At 38.1% G+C, this 9,595-nt stretch overlaps 2 protein-coding genes, 1 long non-coding RNA gene and 2 other non-coding genes across 8 annotated transcripts in view; 4 read left to right on the top strand and 1 right to left on the bottom strand.

The window, feature by feature from the left end:
- The window catches only part of naca (nascent polypeptide associated complex subunit alpha), a 7,838-nt gene extending 6,436 nt beyond the window's left edge, over positions 1-1,402 (top strand). For all 4 annotated transcript variants that reach the window (XM_024293295.2, XM_024293299.2, XM_036212800.1 and 1 more), the window contains 6 exons: positions 42-121; positions 343-420; positions 497-643; positions 765-893; positions 976-1,098; positions 1,285-1,402. In XM_024293295.2, the coding sequence (XP_024149063.1) occupies positions 42-121; positions 343-420; positions 497-643; positions 765-893; positions 976-1,098; positions 1,285-1,299 (572 nt within the window). In that variant the 3' untranslated portion in view covers positions 1,300-1,402. The remainder of the gene's footprint in view (positions 1-41; positions 122-342; positions 421-496; positions 644-764; positions 894-975; positions 1,099-1,284) is intronic.
- LOC112159302 overlaps positions 1-3,713 on the bottom strand; it is a 14,626-nt gene extending 10,913 nt beyond the window's left edge. The window contains exons 1-2 of the long non-coding RNA XR_002921453.1: positions 3,576-3,713; positions 3,282-3,435 (exon numbers count right to left, since the gene is read on the bottom strand). This is a non-coding gene — a long non-coding RNA (uncharacterized LOC112159302). The remainder of the gene's footprint in view (positions 1-3,281; positions 3,436-3,575) is intronic.
- On the top strand, positions 192-265 carry LOC112159869. The gene has a single exon (XR_002921549.1). It is a non-coding gene; the product is annotated as a small nucleolar RNA SNORD59 (small nucleolar RNA).
- On the top strand, positions 1,136-1,210 carry LOC112159868. The gene has a single exon (XR_002921548.1). It is a non-coding gene; the product is annotated as a small nucleolar RNA SNORD59 (small nucleolar RNA).
- ptges3b (prostaglandin E synthase 3b (cytosolic)) lies at positions 3,688-9,468 on the top strand. The gene is made up of 8 exons (XM_024293301.2): positions 3,688-3,837; positions 5,539-5,652; positions 5,756-5,825; positions 5,916-6,014; positions 6,275-6,364; positions 8,273-8,329; positions 8,410-8,437; positions 8,518-9,468. Coding segments are annotated over exons 1-8 (480 nt in total). The 5' UTR covers positions 3,688-3,835; the 3' UTR covers positions 8,538-9,468.
- Positions 9,469-9,595: the final 127 nt, after the last annotated feature.

Genomic DNA, 9,595 nt, shown 5'->3' with positions numbered 1-9,595 from the left:
GTGTAAAAACCTACTCAATATATTCGCTTGATCTTTCTTAGGATCCGGCACTGAGTCGGACAGCGATGATTCTGTCCCAGAGCTGGAAGAACAAGACTCAGCCCAGACACAACAAGCCCAGGTACAATTTCCCTTAACTTCTGAAAACCGATCACTAAGGTTTGTGTTGACTGAGGGATTTAGACTGCGACTCTTCAGGGATGATTTATACAGTGACTTTCGTTCTTCTGAGTCAACTGAAGCCAGCCTTTCTGTTCTGAGAAGAGATCTTCCTTGCATCCAAGCTTTACATCTTCCAAGTCAGTTTATGAAAGTTAAAACCATGACTTTTCTTCCTTAAAGCTTGCAGCAGCAGCTGAAATTGACGAGGAACCAGTCAGCAAAGCCAAACAAAGCCGCAGTGAAAAGAAAGCACGAAAGGTAACCATGACTCGAGTTGCATTGACTAAAAGTGGCTTTTGTCGTTCTGTTTCTAACTTGTCTGTTCTCTTTGAAGGCAATGTCAAAGCTTGGTCTCAGACAAGTAACGGGAGTCACCAGGGTCACTATTCGCAAGTCCAAAAACATCCTGTTTGTCATCACCAAACCAGACGTCTACAAGAGCCCAGCATCAGACACATACATCGTCTTTGGAGAAGCCAAGGTGATGAGACTTTCCTACTCGTCGTGTCTTTAAAACTCATCAACAGATCTAGGAACTTGTGGAAATGTTTTTTTTTCTCCAAGTAACAAATTATCCACTGTTCTTTGTGTTTGTGCTGCAGATAGAAGACCTCTCTCAGCAAGCCCAGCTGGCTGCCGCAGAAAAATTCAAAGTTCAGGGAGAGGCAGTTTCAAACATCCAGGAAAACACACAGACCCCTACAGTACAGGAGGAGAGCGAAGAAGAAGAGGTAACATGTCAGAAAGTCACGTTTATGTGGGTATGTGAACTTAAACTGTAAATTAAAACTTTTTAATGCTATTTTCTTATAGGTTGACGAGACCGGCGTCGAGGTGAAGGACATTGAACTCGTTATGTCGCAAGCCAACGTGTCGCGGGCAAAGGCTGTACGCGCCCTGAAAAATAACAACAATGACATCGTCAATGCTATTATGGTGAGATTTTTAGACTTTATTCACCCTAGATTTCAACTCTTCGGTGATGATTTAATACAGTGACTTTCGTTCTTCTGAGATTACTGAAGCCAACATTTCTGTCCTGAGAAGAGGAAAACTTATGAAACTAAAGTTAATGCATTAATAAAACTTGCTCTTATTTTTAATTTTTCTTTTTTTTTGCAGGAGTTGACAATGTAAGGGGACCTTGTCAATGAAGAGTGGAAGAGTGTTGCTGATTTAATCTCATTTATACAGTTTATATCCAAGATGGAAATAAAGTTGTGGCTTGGTGAAACTAAAATTAAATTGTTGCCTCTTATTTGGGTAAAAATTGAATTCCTTCTTTTGCCTTTCTGTTGAGTTTCTTTAAATGCCATGGTTAGAGATGGGTTGTCTTTGTAGTGTTTTTTCAAACAGAGAGGGCTTGTTCTAGACAAAAAATAACAAATGCAATTTAATGTTTCATCTTACTTGCTGTTTCTATGTGTAATGTTTTGTGAAAACAGACATTCTGCTAAGGTGACTATTAAAACTATAAAACTTACAGTGGGGCAATCATGTATTCGGTCAGCCACCAAATTGTCCAAGTGCTCCCACTCAAAAAGATGAGAAGCCTGTAATTTTTTTTTATCATAGGTATACCTCAACTATGAGAAAAAAAAACTGTCACATTGTCTAATTTTTACAGAATTAATTTGTAAATTATGGTGGAAAATGAGTATTTGTCCACCTACAAACAAGATTTCTGTCTCTCAGACCTCCACTCGTTACCTGTATTAATTGCACCTGTTTGAACTTGTTAACTATATAAAAGACACCTGTCCACAACCTCAAACAGTCACACTACAAACTCTGATATGGTCAAGACCAAAGAACTGTGTAAGAACACCAGAGACAAAATGGTTGACCTGCACCAGACTGGGAAGACTGAATCAGCAGCAGCTTGGTGTGAAGAAATCAACAGTGTGAGCAATTATTAGAAAATGGAAAACATACAAGACCACTGATAATCTCCCTCCATCTGGGGCTTCCTGCAAGATCTCACCAAATTGGGTCAAAATGATCACAAGAACGGTGAGCAAAAATCCCAGAACCATACGGAGGGATCTAGTGAATGACCTGCAGAGAGCTGGGACCAAAGTAACAAAGGCTACCACCAGTAACGCACTACACCACCAGAGACTCAAATCCTGCAGTTCCAGACGTGTCCTCTTGCTAAAGCCAGTTCATGAACAGGCCCGTCTAAAGTTTGCTAGAGAGCATCTGGATGATCCAGAAAAGGATTGGGAGAATGTCCTATGGTCAGATGAAACTAGAATAGAACTTTTGGGTAAGAACTCTACTGTTTGGAGGAGAAAGAATGGCATACCTACTGTAAAGCATTGGGGTGTAAACATCATGCTTTGGGGCTGTTTTTCAGCAAAGGGACCAGGACGACTGATCTGTGTAAAAGAAAGAATGAATGGAGTCATGCATAGTCAGATTTTGAGTGAAAACCTCCTTCCATTAGCACTGAAGAATAAATGTGGCTGGGTCTTTCAGCATAACAACGATCCCAAACACACCCGGGTAATGAAGGAGCGGCTTCATAAGAAGCATTTCAAGGTTCTGGAGTGGCCGAGATCCAGATCCTCCAGATCTCAACCTCATAGAAAATCTTTGGAGGGAGTTGAAAGTCTGTGTTGCTCAGCACCAGCCCCAAAACATCACTGCTCTAGAGGAGATCTGCATGGAGCAATCTTCCAAAATACCAGCAACAGTTTGTGAAAACTTACAGAAAACGTCTGACTGATGTAAAGGGTATATAACACGTTATTGAGATGAACTTCTGTGATTGACCAAATACTTAACTTCTACTGTAATTTACAAATTAATTCTTAAAAAATCAGACTGATTTTTCTGGATTGTTGATTTTCTTTTCTCATAGTTGAGATAAACCTATGATGACATTTACAAGCCTCTCTCATCTTTTTAACCCTTCCGCTCTCTTTGGGGTCTAGATGACTCCAACCAAAGGTGGACAATATTTTATGTCTGCCATGGACATTAGTGAAACTCAAAAATCAAAGATAAAAGTAAATTGGGTAATTATGTAACATTTTCACCTTTAGTAACATTTATTGTAGAAAAAAAATCAATAAAAATGGCACCAAGCAGCAAGGAGGCGCTGTCTCAAGTACCAAGTGCTGAAATCGTCCTGAGGGTGCAGTTAGTCCTCCAGTCGGTAGGAGACGCTGTCTCAAAAAAGCCAGGATCCTGAGAGCGTTGTTGGGTCTCCGGGCCTGCAGGTTCATATTACATTACTGCCCCTGATAGCATTAGCTTTGGCGCCCCCTAAAGGAAGCAGCGGAAAAACAAAGAAGCACCGCTGTTTAGATTTGTTTGGAATGTAAATATTAGGAACCATCTGTGCTACTTTGTGTTATAAGTTAAATTAATAAAATATTATACTAAAGAAAATGTGAAGACACAACCTATTCAAACCGGCTGCTCTCTTGCAGGTCCCTGGAAGCTCAGTGAAAGCTCTAGAAGCATCTAGTGCAGTCCGAGTGCGTCAGTGTTGCTATTCTCGTTCCCGGGTACGTAAAAACTTCCGGAGTTTCAGAGTGCACTACAACGTCGTTGAGGCGTTTGCCTTGGTTGTGTGGGTCCAAGCGCTCCCTGCTTTTCAGCACTGCTATCTTTTTTTACTCCACACTTTTTTACTGCGTGATCCAAAGGCTCCCATCACAAAATGTAAGTAACTAATGCGTTACGAATAAAAAGTACCACAGTGCCGCGCGCCTAGCTGACTACCGTTATCCGTTTAACAACATGCTTTTTTTTTCTTCTTAAAAGGCGGGAATTGAAAGTAAGCTCGTGCTAAGTCTTTGCACGTGGAGATAGTGGCGCACTACAAGATACCAACACAATTATACCCATCATGAGTTAGAGTTAGCATAAACGCGGGTTCTTTTATTATGTTGCGTGACTCTCTGGCACCGCATGGCTTGACTAGCATGATGGTGGCAGCGTTGTGTTAGCGGGGCTAGCAGAGCTCATGGGTACTTCTCCAGATTAGCTTATTTTTTACGAGTTCTTGCCACATTGTAGTGCTGTTCGCAACTAAACCGACACTTTTAAATATTGACTTTTCCATAAAATGGTAAAAGGAGTACAGTCAATTGCTTTAAACTGGGCTTAAAATCATCCATATACCATTTGTTAGGATGTTAGCTAACAGTCCCACCATTCAATGCTGTGGAGGAATTGTGAACCGTTTTAGTTTGTTTGCTAATAGTAATGGCATTGGGAACCACCTTGAAATATAAGAAAGTAGCATTATGTGTGTGTATGAGCACCTACATTGTTAAAATGCACATTAATTGTTTCATTTAGTGTAGTTTTCTGGTGTATTTGGTCAAATTAATAGTGTTTACTGGCTTAAAACGTGTACCCCTCTGAATAATAATAGCAAGTATGACTTATTGTAGTTCTACACTTGCTTGTGTAATGTAAACCTGATGCGGAGGCATGGAGGAGACCATCTGTTGAACCTATTTGCTGCTGAACGCAGACCTGCTGCTGCAGCACCTGTAGTGTAGTGTGTAGCAGTGCAGTTTGAGCCTTCAATGAGCCTCCATGTGCACTCAGCAAGATATGAAGCATGATCTGATGTGATTATTACACTTTAGACTCAATTAAGACAAGATCTTTCCCACTTATTTAGTAGATGTCTGTAGTTTTAATAGCATTCAGGCTTGTTTTTGTGCCTAAACTATTCAAAAGAGCAATAATTCGGTTTTTGGGACAGCCGCATTGTTGGTGGAGATTTAGGCTTAAAGTCCCACTCTGATTGTCTCTTGATCTATTATAAAAGCATTACTGGTGATCTTTTAATCATGATTTTGCTGTTTTTAGCCAAAATGTAAAAAAAAAAAAACTATCATTTTCATTTAAAATTCACCTGTGACTCTCGGGGCGTAGTAAGCCTACTACCACGTCCCATCATCCCTTTGTTTAACGCTTTCCCAGTAGCTTGCAGCCCCTCACGACCCCAACCTAACATTAGCAGTGCAACAAAAAATGGCGACTAATATCGGACTCATCCTGCTATTCAGTTTAGAGCCAGATGCCAGCTTGGATCAGAAAAAGCAAATGTACAGGGATCTAGTTGTCTCGGAATTAAGCAGAGCAGGGAGCTTCCACGTCAGTGTTTTCAAACAGCATTTTATCATCTGATTCATAACGATTTGAACAAAAAAAGAAATACTTAAATGTGTATTTTTAATATGAATTTTCTTTATATGTGTCCTCCATCATGAAAAAAATGTTATAAAAACATGTTAAAAACACAATTTTCATCAGAGATAATTGCTGTTGAAAGTGTTACGAGGAGTTTAACATGAAAACCCACAGAACTAACAAACTCTTTTTGTTTCTTGTGTTTTCTCTCAGGCATCCAGCAACTGCCAAGTGGTACGACAAGAGGGACTCTGTTATTATAGAGTTCTGTATAGCTGACAGCAAAGACGTTAAAGTGAACTTTGATAAAACAAAGTTTGCTTTCAGGTATGATGCACTTACAGTGGATCTTAGTATGAAGCTGTATTTGGTTATAATCTGTGAAAAACTGTTTTGTTGAGCTAATTGTCTCCTGTGTGTGCGTCCATAGCTGTCTTGGAGGAGCTGACAATGAAAAACACGAGAATGAAATAGAACTTTTTGAAGCTATTGATGAGAATGTAAGTTATCATTCAATAATATTTGAGTTTGGCGATTCGTATGAAAGTCTGTGCTGACCGTGGGCTGCTTTGCCGTCTACTTCAATGCAGGAATCCAAACACAAACGCACAGATCGCTCAGTGTTGTGTTATCTACGAAAAGCACAGCCGGGGAAAGCGTGGCCAAGGCTAACTAAAGACAAAACTAAGGTGAGTCCCACTCACAATTAGGGTGAAAGGGTGCTCACGCTCAGTCCTAAGTTAACACATGCTTAACACTAGAAATTATCTTAATGAATCACCAAACAGTTTTTTTTGCTCTTTTTTTTGACAAGCCGCTAAAAAAATACTTGTGTCCTGATAAGATTATATATATATTTGGTTATTTTTAGAGAAATATGTTAAAGATAAATGACTTAGTTATCATAAGTTGGGTAATTATGTAACACATTTGTTTTTTTTTCTTTCAGCTGAGCTGGCTTAGTGTCGATTTCAACAACTGGAAAGATTGGGAGGACGACTCTGAGGAGGAGATGGGCAACTTCGATCAGTTTTCAGACGTAAGCATTTTAAGTAGTAAAAGTCATTTCACTTTGTTTTCATAGGAAACAAAATAATTCTCAGTCAAATAGTTTCCCGTTCCTATAGATGCTATGTTAAGATGATGAAAAAAAACAGAAGACACCATAAAGACTATCAATAACTTCACCAACTGCTTTCTGCTGTATTAAAGTAAAACCTCTGCATGAAAGGCGCTCCATTGGACTGTTGGTTTTTTAGCTCCGTTGTGGCGTCAACATCCCATCTGGAACGCCACCAGAACTCGGTTTGCATAACTTTTCAGTATAAAAGCAGCACTGTGTGAAAGTAAAACGCTCTAGAAACTTCAGGAAAGTCCTGATTTTCTGCACAGAATGATTCCAAGAAGGAAAAGTGGCTTTGTTAGATTAGATTAAACCCTTTAATCTGTGTCCTCCCGGGCTGGAGCTTGTGTAAGCAGCACTAATGCAGTATTTTTAAGTGAAGTAAACTAAATGAGTTTGAATAAAACGCTAATATTGCTTATAATTTTCTCAGAACAGAATCACTTCTACATGTCTGGGTGAGCAAAAACAAAACTGGATATAATATTTTGACTTTTTTTGGAAGGTATAGAAAAGATGTTTTATAAAGTCACACATTTTATTAATTAAACTGATGACTAAGTTGCATAATCTATTATGTAATCACCAAAGGTACTAAAAAGAATGTAAAACAATTTAAATCTAAAACTTGTGCTTAAAAATAATAATAGAATCTGCAATAAAAATAAATTAGGTTTATGCAAAGACGTTTATTTGTATCTTTATTCTGAGTTTATTCCCATCTGTATGTTTTTGTCACTTAAGTAACAGATATTCAGCTCTATCCGCTAATTGGGTTTACTCTTACACAAAAATAGATCAATCTTCTATCAAATGTTTGATGCTCATTAAAGGGTAACCAAACAGGGAAGTTGGAGGTTGACTCCACCTACAGCCGAAATGTGAAAATCCAGTCAGGAGGATGGGGCTTTAGGACAGGACTGTTATCACTACTTCCAAGGAAGTTTTCCACGCCTGTATTTAACACTACAAGATGGCGCTTTGAACGGGCTAGAACAGCGTTTTGGACATGCAGTTTGTACGGGATAAAACGCTGCTCTTTACACCCGTCTTGGGACAACTTCAGACTATGACAGTATAGACAATACAGCCATTTTCTGGCATAATTATCTCAGCTCCCAGAGTCAGTGAATGCACCGGGACTGAAGTTACCACCCTCTTCCATTTTGATTGGTCTTTGATCACCTAAATGGGGCCAAAAGTTTTCAAACTGAAATTGTCACATTCAAAAAAATGAAAAAAAAAGAGTTGAAAGTGGGAAAAAAGATTAGAAATTGGGGGGAAAAAAAGGTTTTAGATTGAATTTTTTTGTTTTGAAACCTAAAAAAATTATTTTCTAGCTGAAAATAATAATATATAGTTTTTTTAGAATAGCAAAAAGTTTTTGTCTATTTTTGCCAAACACCGGTATTTTTTTCAAGATGTTTTATGTGGGTTTCAAATAATATTGGCCTTCATTTAGCTCATAGAGCTGCAGATCATGATGTGGGGCTTAAATGATTCGATCAAGCAAGAAATTCAAATGTCAAACCTCATTTCTACCTGTAGGGGGCAGCACACATACGGTTTTTGACCATTCAAGAATTAGACTAGTTCATATTAATTTGCCCAAACAATAATCAGACAGCTCTTTTAAAGCCTCATTCATAGAAGGGAACAGCCAAAATTGTATTTATGTATTTAGTGTTTGATTACCCTTTTAAAGAGAATTAATTTTTCTTTGTTAAAATTTGTTATGTAAATCTATTTTGAATTTTACTTTTTAGACTTTGTCAGTTTATTTTTCCAGTTGCAAATAATTGCAAAAAATGAAATGTTTTTCAGATGATGAACAACATGGGAGGTGAGGATGACCTTCCTGATCTAGACGGTGCAGAAGAGGTAAGAATCTCTGCTGATCTGTAGAGTTCTTCCAGAGTGAAACGACAAACCTCACGTTTTCTCTTTTGTCCTCGTTTTAGGACGACTCTGCAGATAGCGATGATGAGAGTAAGTCTTCAAAAGCTCATCAGTACAGTAAATAACAGATCAGTTTTGTGGTTTAATAAACAAACCTGTTCCTGTTTCAGAAATGCCCGACTTGGAGTAGAAGCCTGAAAGACTGCAAGGATGGAAAATGGAAGAAACGGCGGAGGAGAGAAACCTCGACAAATGTGTATCTTTAAACTAACGGCCGCGATAAACAACTGTACATACGAGTCAGTAGCCATATTTAAACCACAGCCTCAGCTCCAAACTGTTTGAGCCGTCCAACACCTTACAGTTGATTTGCATGGTAATGTACAGAGCAGCTATCTCCACTTCCATTTGCTACGATGCACTATTTGGGTATCTCTGTTTGATGTAAATCATTAGCAGTAAGCACATTTTAATTTTACAAGATCCTGTATTTATCCTTGATTGAACAACATTTAAGATATTTAGTACTTGTTTACAGTGAAATTGGGCCCATTTATTCCAAAAAATATATTTTTTTGTTTTTGTTTTGTTTGTTTTAAATATTTTAGTCAACACGGTTTATACCATGATTTAAATCTGGATTGGCCTCATTCACATTTAAATGCAGACCACTCTTGGCATTAGCTGTTTGAACCTTCCAATTTAAGTGTTTCCCTTTTTACTTGTTTAATGTTTGTAAAGTTGGAACAATCCAAACATATTGCAGAGGTATTTGCATCTTCCAGGTGGTTATTTACTGTAACAGGTGAACATATTTGATATTTTGACATCTATCTCTTCACACCTAACATATGTTTAATAGAAAAGGCAGAGTTGAAATGTTTTGCGGCTGACAGGCTTAGTTTGTTCTTGGCATTGTGTGGTTTGTTGTTATCCTCTGGATTCCCTCTTGTTTGTGCATCTATCCTCCCTCCTAGGGTGAGGAGGTGTTGAAATCAAACATGTAATGACCAAATCATATTTGCACTGTCAATAAAACGTAAGGGGGAAAACAATTTTCAATTACAGTGAAATTTCTTTTTTTTATTGTCTACATCTTTCTAATAAACTGTTGAAGATTTGTTTTATTTCTTTCATTCTTCTTTCCCAACTGATCCTTGGTTTTGTGTTCAAGATATAAAATTTACCTTTATTTTGAAATTGTGAACAAAACACATTCAGGATTGGAGGTAATGTTAGCAAATATAA

Source organism: Oryzias melastigma, linkage group LG7 (assembly GCF_002922805.2).
Source record: "Oryzias melastigma strain HK-1 linkage group LG7, ASM292280v2, whole genome shotgun sequence".
NCBI lineage: Eukaryota > Metazoa > Chordata > Actinopteri > Beloniformes > Adrianichthyidae > Oryzias > Oryzias melastigma.
The sequence above is the reverse complement of the archived record's forward strand: the minus strand, read 5'-3'. Positions and strand labels throughout refer to the sequence as shown.

Excerpts from the sequence above, each read along its gene's own strand:
- ptges3b (XM_024293301.2), top strand. Across the intron at positions 6,015-6,274 it reads TAACTAAAGACAAAACTAAG|CTGAGCTGGCTTAGTGTCGA; the intron begins GTGAGTCCCACT and ends TTTTTCTTTCAG. Across the intron at positions 8,438-8,517 it reads TGCAGATAGCGATGATGAGA|AAATGCCCGACTTGGAGTAG; the intron begins GTAAGTCTTCAA and ends TTCCTGTTTCAG.